This window comes from Talpa europaea, assembly GCF_964194135.1.
Source record: "Talpa europaea genome assembly, chromosome: 7".
Classification (NCBI taxonomy): domain Eukaryota; kingdom Metazoa; phylum Chordata; class Mammalia; order Eulipotyphla; family Talpidae; genus Talpa; species Talpa europaea.
Genome location: NC_140074.1, coordinates 109,849,319 through 109,858,153, shown reverse-complemented (window position 1 = coordinate 109,858,153; position 8,835 = coordinate 109,849,319). Strand labels below are relative to the sequence as shown.

General features: G+C 49.9%; 1 protein-coding gene across 1 annotated transcript in view; it reads right to left on the bottom strand.

The window, feature by feature from the left end:
* Positions 1 to 3,146: 3,146 nt before the first annotated feature.
* Positions 3,147 to 8,835, bottom strand: part of RNF43 (ring finger protein 43) — a gene marked incomplete at both ends in the record, with an annotated part of 62,517 nt that continues 56,828 nt past the window's right edge. Inside the window, 4 exons of the mRNA XM_084237046.1 lie at positions 3,147 to 3,190; positions 5,549 to 6,910; positions 8,069 to 8,171; positions 8,662 to 8,823. Coding sequence (XP_084093172.1) covers positions 3,147 to 3,190; positions 5,549 to 6,910; positions 8,069 to 8,171; positions 8,662 to 8,823 — 1,671 coding nt within the window. The remainder of the gene's footprint in view (positions 3,191 to 5,548; positions 6,911 to 8,068; positions 8,172 to 8,661; positions 8,824 to 8,835) is intronic.

The following is an 8,835-nucleotide window of genomic DNA, read 5'->3' as shown; positions in this document are numbered from 1 at the left end:
CCACCGCTCAACCGCTGCACCACCGGGGAGGCCCTCTCAAAAGTTCTTTATGCATACCTGCAGTTGCTGATCACCAAGCAAAAGATCTCCCAAGATTGTAACCTCAAAGATGCAGTGAAGAAAAGGATCGACTTAGAATGTGAACCTGAATTCATAATCTAGATGACCTGTGAACATCACGCAGGAGATCAGGGAAATTGAGAAGCTCTAGCTGGCAGTGACACTGATACCTTCAATTTTGATCACAATTCTCAGCAAGGTTGAGAGTATGATCAGGAGGGAGGAATTGCTAAAAATAGAAAAACAAGCCCCCACAGGTGTCCTCAATGTCAGCATCCCCACCCAGATTAAATCCCTAATCTTACTGCAGTTTCAACACCTCTCCCAAAAGTGTGATCCGAATCCAATCAACATGGAGTTTCCATGATAAGACGCCTCCCTTCCACCCCCACCTATCCCTGAGGGAAAATGTTTTACCTGAAATAATCTTTTCTTTTGCTAATAACCTCATTCCACCTTCTTTGGGTCTATAAACACCCTCCATTTTGTGTAACCCCTTGCTGTATTTAGATGAGATGCTACCTGATTCTTTTTTTTTTTTAATATTTTTTAATGAATTTTTTTTTTTAAGATTTATTTTTTATTTATTTATACAAGCACTGGGTACAGTCAGAAGCGCAGGAGGGTGAGAGAATTCACCAGAGCCAGAGTGGGGAGCAGAGCAGGCAGAAGGACCGAAGGACACTGCTGAGGGGAGCAGCGGGCGGCAGGAGAGGTCTGCGCGCCATGTGGGACCCTCCTCCGGTGGCCGGGGAGCAGCCGGGGACTGAACCCGCACCGCAGAGGCCGCGGGCAGCTTCGCAACCCAGCGCTCAACCGCTGCGCCACCGGGGAGGCCCTACCTGATTCTTGAATCATTTAATCATCTCTAAATTTATGAATTTTGTTTTGTCCTCTAATTTCTTTTCATTATACCCTATTTTAAATGTCTTTCCCTGTGGTTCAAAACTGGGCACCAGACAATCACCACTTTTGCCAAACCTTTCCCGGAGAAGCAGAGCGGGGAAAGGTGCAGAGGAAAGCAAAGGCCTCTCCAGTCACTGTTGACTCTCCACACCATGGGGGCAGAGCACAGCCATTTGTTTTTATCTGAACTGGAACTTGGGGATATAAATAGTTGCAGGCTCTGCTATTATATCCTCCCAACCAGGCCTCCTAATTGAAACTGAATTTCTTCTAGGTGGGCTTGGATTCTAGCTGCACATCCCAAATTATATTCAGATGCACTCTGTGACTGGGACTAGGATTTTTCTACCACTTTCCACTTGGGAATGTACTTTCACTTTGTGTTACCTTACCTGAGGTCTACAACAACTCTGTGAAGTAGGCCCATGTTATGGGTAGAAAAAGTGGGGCACAGTATTTATCCAAGGTCACAAAGTCACTAAAGCATTATCAGTTAGGGTGTAAGTTAAGGGTACGATAATAATAGAGATAAGTACTGAACCACAATGGGAGTTCAGTCCTGTTTTCTCTTTTCCTGAAACATACTAAGCCATGCTTTTATGGATTTACAAACCACTTCTTGTTGCCAGCCCCCCCACTGCCACTCTACCCTATCCTTTCATAAATCAGAGCCTAACCTCTAATACCAGAAACAATTTATTTCTGTCAATAAAGCAGATGAAGTTGTTACCCTGAGTGATAATCATGACAAAACAAAACCACAAGACCAGACCACATTTATGGATAAATATATTAGTAAATAAATACATTTCTTAACATAGTGCCTGATTCAAGCGTCTTTCTGTCTGGTTCAGATATAAATACCCATGTGGGTACCTTGGTGCTAGTTCCCCACTAATTTGAGGAAAGAAGATTCCCAGGTGGGGTCCTGTGCCCACTGTGCTCCCACATTCACATTCCCAATGGGATAACGCCTGAGGGGCCAGCAGTGGTCAAGCTGCCCTGAGGTGAATGTCACCCTAAGGAGGTCCCTCAGCCCTTGTCCACTCCATACCAGCTGCCCAGGCCAAGCTTCCTGCTCCACCTCCACTCTCAGATGCACGCCTTCCCGTGCACCCCTGGTTTGCATAGCTTATCCTGGGAAGTCGGGCCTCTAGACCATCGAAACCCGAGTTCCACATTACTTTTCCTTTGTTCTCCCTTGCTCCCATCCCTACTCTAAGAGAAAACTTCCAAGAAGAATTTCTCTTGTCCTTGTTCAACTGTAATTCTGCCTTTCTACCTTCACTCCATGACCTTTTCCTAGATGAAGTCCAGCAGAAATCCTTTTCTTTCTACTTACTTGGGAACTCCGACACAGGAGATTTCCAAGGAAGAATTACTCCCTCCCCACCACCCCCAAAGGAACTGGGCTCCTGGCTTGACAAGGGAATTTGACAATCAGAGGCTTCATCCCAGGTTCTGCCAGGTGCTATACCTTCTCAGGGACAGAACATTGCGCCTGGGCTTCCGGAAGTCACGACTCTGACTTAATATAGTGGATCTGAGAATTAAGGACAAGAAGGGAAAAACCTCCCTCTTTATGCACCAGGGTAAGCACTGCCTAAAGAAGCTTCAGGGTTCCCATTGTTAGGGCTCACAGTTCTCCTATGCTCCTCATCCTTTTGCACAGAAGGAAAAACGATAAGAGCCGGGGTTGCTGCTGATGCAGCAGCCTTACCGGGGAAGAACTAAAGCTGGCCCGCAGGACTCACCAAAGGAAGGAGGTGAGAAGGGGGCCTGCATTCAACTGGACCCACTGGCTGCTATGAACCTGAGACCTGGGGTGAAGAAGCCCTACTGGAGCTGGGGGAAGGAAGGAGCAGCACCTTTATAACACCTATTACCCACACCTAGCTTCCTGCTCTCACAAACAGCCTTTGGGGAGCCAGCCTACACAGGCACGAGTTAGACAGACCTGCTGCACTGCAGATGGGCTCTGCAGACAAGACCTGGAGCTGGGGACAGGCCACATTCCCTGCCACCCACCAGCACCACTCTTTTTCCTGTGGTTCCAGGAAGTACAGCAAAAAGAAGGGTGTTTTCTGGGGTCTTTTCTTCTCTCAGGAGCAGGGTTCTGTGCCAGGTGAGGCCCTGAATCATCTGGAGCACACTCTTGGTTGGAACTAGGGCTGAACATCTCACACGGCCTGTTCACACAGTTCTTCAAGCTCTTCCTCCGAGCCTGCATTTAGAGAGAGGGGAAGAAAGAGGTCACTGAGGGTCAAGTCAGCCTCTTGCTCCTCCACCTGCAGGAGAGTATGACTGGGAGGGAGCCACAGAGAGTGACGAACAGGAAATATATCTAGAAAGGATGATAGACTGAAAGCAGAGAGGGCCCCCAGTTGAGACACAGCAGAGAAAACAAGCAAATCCAGAGAAAGAGAAACATATAGCAACCAGTGTATTATCAAGACTTACCATTCATTCATTCACTCACCCAATAAATATTTATTAAGCACTCATGAATCTCAGCTGCTTCCATGTGCCAAATAGAAGACCAAAAAGAGTAAGCAGGGATCTAAGAGGCTTGTAGGATAGGCTTGCATGCAAAGAGCAATTGTGCCAGTGGGACAGGACTAGGGTCAGAAGAAATGAATGGAGGAAGGGAAGAGATTATGTCGAATTGGAGCAATCAGAAAGGGTTTCCTGAAAGTGGAGAAAAATGAGCTGGTTCTGCAAGAATTGGCAAGAATCAGGTTTATGGGACAGGAAGGCAGCAGAGAATTGTCTGCAGAACAATAGGAAGTGTTTACTCAGTTTGGCTAAAGCATGGGGCAGAAGAAGGGGAGGGGAGAATGAAAAATAAGGTTGGGAAGGAAGATGGCAGCAGGGTGGTGCTAACGTCTTAGAGGCCAAATCAGGTTGAAGGTTTCTTTATTGTGAACAGAGTGTTGAAGGTTTCTGGACTGTCTTTTTGAGGAAGATGAGCAGCATAGAGGGAGGTGAGCAGGGTAACTGTGTTGCCTGACACTAGGGGACACGACAGTGGGCCTGTGGAAGCCAGGCTTCATGGTCTTGCAAGCAGGAAGGGAGGTGAGGCAGTCCTGCCTCAACCTCTACCCTGCTCCTAAGACACTGGTCCTGGGAAGATGATAAAACTAGCAGGGATACAGTGCATAGAAGCCAGTGCTGTTAGGTGTAAGGAGCAGGGAAAAGGAAGGCGCTGAAAGCAGTTCTGGGTTTGGAGATACTGGCAGCACTGACAGTACACATATGACAGGGTACAAATATGGAGCTTGGGCTCCTGGTTGACAGGTCCCAAGTCCTCAGAGGCTAGCCTGGGACCTAGCACACAGCAAACACACACTGCAGAAAGCAAAAATTAGGGAAGAAATGAATGAATGAATAAATGAATGATAGCAGCCCTCAAGTCTTCAGGATCTTTGGGTAGAGGGGTCCTCCTGGCAATGGCTCTAAGCAAAGAGCTGTGTCATCCACACGATAGAAGAGAGGAAAGAGTAGGAGTAGAAGGCTCTTGAAGAGGAAGAGAAAGATTTGAACAAATGGACACCAAGTTAAAGTTGAGGGTTTACATTATCAATATTGATAATAACAGATACACTGAGCCCTCCCCCTGCCAAAAAAAAAACAAACCAATAAATGAGGTTGGTCTTATTAATGAGAGTGCTTCAAAGGGAAACCCTAGTTGTCCCTAGCTGTTCTTTTTTTTTTTTTTAGAGGCATGTTTTTTTTTTTTTATTTTTTTTTTTTATTTTTTTTTTTTTGTTTTTTGTTTTTTGTTTTTTTTTGTTTATACATGCACTGGGCACAGTCAGAAGCGCGGGAGGGTGAGAGAATTCACCAGAGCCAGAGTGGGGAGCAGAACAGGCAGAAGGACCGAAGTACACTGCTGAGGGGAGCAGCGGGCGGCAGGAGAGGTCTGCGGGGAGCAGCGGGCGGCAGGAGAGGTCTGCGCGCCATGTGGGACCCTCCTCCAGTGGCCAGGGAGCAGCCAGGGATCGAACCGGCGCCACAGAGGCGGCGGACAGCTTCGCAACCCAGCGCTCAACCACTGCGCCACCGGGGAGGCCCTCCCTAGCTGTTCTTTTATCCCAGAAGCAAACCTACAACCCACAGGGCTGCTGGGAACTACCCACGATCTCTCCCCTGCCACCCCCATCATCCATGTAGCTCTCCTCACAAGGCCTAGTATTACAGTTATCAGTAATCATTCCTCCATGTTCTTCTCAAGGACAAGGAATACTTCTTGGCCTTCTTTCTATTTAAAGTTAATATTGAGCTGTATGCGCTGGTAAACACTGAAACACTTCTGTTTAAGCTGCTGTCCCCAGCCCTCCCCGACCCCAGTGTTTTCTGATGTCTCATTTGCATCGGTATCTCCCTTGAGAACTCCCTATAATCTAGCAATTATAACCTGGCAGAGCCAGAGTGTTCTAGCTAGAATCCCATACTATGCCAGTGGTTCAATATTTTGAAAATTGCCCCTTCCATCAACCCCCTTGTTCACTAATTTCACCCATCTGCAGTATCCAGCTCTAGTCTCCTCTTCCCCACCACACCCGCTTTCCCTGAAACTCACCAGGCTGGGCTGGCAGCACTTGGCAATGTGGGTAAGGGCATGGCCTGCCCTCTGCAATGCCAGAACTCCATTGGGAAGGCCCTTCCCCAGATGGGCGTGGCTCCAGGGGCTGGCGTGGAGTCAGACACAACCACACTGGGTGTGAACTTGAGTAACAGGAGCCTGGGGATTCTGGTAGCAGCCTCCTGTCCAAGCCTGGATGTCCAAAGATCAATGGGTGGGCCTCCGAAGCCCAAGGGTATGCCAGGCTGGGGCCATAATGGGGGAAAATCTGGCAAGCTGAATGTGCAGTCAAGTCCTGGGGACGAGAGGTTAGGGTGGCATCTGAGTGACACCCCCGCTGTTTCCTCTGTGGATGTCGGACAGGGAGGCTGGATTTCTGCAAATGGAAGAGGCTGCTTGGATTGGGGCTAGGACTGGAGGCATCAGCTGGGCCAGGGGCTGGCTCAGTGAGGGCTCTGGGCCGTTGTGGGTTGGGGGGCTGTCCTAATGGGGCTGCTGGGGTGGATCTGGCAGCTTGGTGAGCAGGAGAAGGTGGCTCTGGCTGGGGTTGTGTCCGAGGAACAGAAGGCCTGGACGGGGGGACCCCAGTCTCTGGACCAGGCTTCCTGCCATGCCACTGCAAGCGCTTTTTGTAGTGGTGGTGCCGGTGGCGGTGGTAGTGGACATGGCTGGAGACTTGGGTTTCTGCAGCAAGCACCACTGAGTCCAAAGAACGGGGCCTAGAGGTCACACTCGGCTGAGTCTCGTCCCTCTGAAGCTCCCCTTCAGGGCTGCAATACACCAAAGGGTCGAAGTCACTGCTCAAGGAGCTGCGGAAGGTGGAACTGCTGCCATGGATGCCCTGCAGGCTAATGTCTGTGCAGTTGACCACTGAGTCACTTGAAGAGCCATGGCAGGGCCCCGAACTGGAGTCACTGGCTGGCCCATCTGCCAGGTAGCCACTGCGTTCTGTGCAGTAGCTTTCTCCAGACCCACTGCTGTCATGGGGCCTGGCCCAGTGTGGGGGCACTGGGCAAGCAGTAGGGTGCTGTGCTGAGGTGCATCGGAGGCGGCTCAAACCCCAGTCCTGTGCATAGGGGTGCTGGGCCACCGCTAGGCGCTGTTGCTCACTGACAGCCCGAGGGTGTGCTGCTCTGGGGAGGCGGTGGTGGTGCCGAGGGCCTGCACCTGGCTCCTGGGATGGTAGGAAGGGGCCGGGTGGTGGGGGCTGAGTCACAGTACTCCGGGAAGGGCCCAACAGGTAGGTAGCTGGGAGGTGGTAGTGCGCATGGCCAGGGTGCTGGCGAATGAGGTGAAGTCTCCGGCCTGGTTCCTGGTAAGATCGAGAAGGTCCCAGGGACTGGGGGAAGGAATCTCCCTCTGGAAGAAAGAATCAACAGCATAGATGTTTGATTCCACAAACCTAGAAAAGGTTCAGAAAAGTGTAATTGTATCCATCTGAGGCTACAGGGCAAGCTCAGTCAGAGTTTGGGGGGCAGAGGACTTCCCTAACCAGCCTGTGCCTTGAGACATCTCCGAGAATTCCACTGTGCTTCCCCCATCAGTGAACACTGGGGGGTTTCACCCCAGGACACTGTAGTCCATAAAGCACCTTTGGATGATTTAGAAAAAGGCTTTCTTTCCTTGAGATACTTTCCTGTCATCTTTCAGAAAAGGATCATAATATCGTGATTTTGAATATGATTTGAATATGATTCAGAACTTTATTGCCAGAGAAATGGAATAATAAACAATTATGACAAACAGAGTTGTCATAAAAATACAAATAATTTTTAGGGGCCACCGTGGTGGTACAAGGGGTTAAGTCTCAGCACTTTGAAGCTATCAGCAGCCACTGAAGCACGAGTTGGAATCCCGGGCAGGAAGCTGACCCACATGGCGCAGCAGACCTCTCCTATCTCGCCCACTGCTCCCCTCAGCAGTGGATTTCAGTAGATCTGCCTGTTCTGCTCCCCACTCTGTCTCTCGTGAATCCTCTCACTTCCCCCTGTCCACCTACCCACTCACCTCTGGCCTACACCCCAGCTCTTCTATGCACAAATGAATTTTTAAAATACGAATAATTTTTAAAATAATAAAGATGGCGCAGCACTGTGAAACTGTCCGCAGCTTCCACAGCGCCGGTTCGATTCCCGGCCTGCCAGGGAGATTCCCACACATGGTGTGGCAGACCTCTCCTGTCTCGCCTGCTGCTCCCCTCAGCAGTGTATTTCCTTCTGCCTGTTCTGCTCCCTGCTCTGTCTCTGGTGGATTCTCTCACCCTCCTGCGCCTCTGGCCTGTACCCAAAGTGCTTGTATAAATAAATAAATCTTTAAAATAATAATAATAATAATAATAATAAAAATGTCCATAGTGTGAATGGTCTTCTGAGGAGACACTCTTGAGCAAGACAGTTAAAAGAGCTGCTAAGGCAGTTCTGCTTTCTCCTTAGCTTTAAGGCAAATCCTTTCTTGGCAGGAAGCCACATTCTAGACCCATTGGCCTGCACACAGGGAAGTCCATGGTCCACCTCCTACCTACGATGTTGAACATGCAGAGGGGGCAAGTCCGATGCTGGTGTAGCCAGGGGTCCACACAGGCACGATGGAACTCATGGCGGCAGGAAATGACCCGTAGCTCCTGGAGGAAACAGGAAAATGAACCAAAGTTATCTGTAGCTCCAGGAAAGACCAGGAACCAGGACATCCCCCTGACTCCCTCTGGCCTCTCCTCGCGATCACCAACTTGCAAAGAACTCACAGTAGAACAGAAAAGGTCTAGGCTTTGGTATCAGGTAGACCTGGATTTTGCTACTTAGCTGCATGGCCTTGGGAAAATCTCTTAACAGTTTTCTGCTATAAAATGAGGATGAAAAACTAATCAACCCCTACTCCTCACAGTCATGAAGCAAAAATGAAATAATGCATCTAAAGCACCCATTGCAGAATCCAGCACATTGTACACACTCAACAAACAATGTTCTCCTTTCCTGGACAACCAGGAAAATGACAGAATCTCAGGGCCGTCCCATACGTCTGCCCCAGGCAGGACACACATGGGTCATCAACGCAGCCAGAACATTCGCACCAACCTTCAAGTGCCCCAGGTTGCCCAAAGAGCCCTGCCTTACCTGGCCGTCAGAGAACTCCTCCAGGCAGATGGCACAGGCCGGGGCTGAGCTGCAACTGCTCCCTGAGTCTGGCCAGTCAGCCTGTGCCCTCCTACAGCTGGCCCGGTACCTCTTGGTGGCCAGCTGGCTGATAGCCCAGGCTGTTCGCTGCTGAAGGGGATCCTGGGAAGAGGA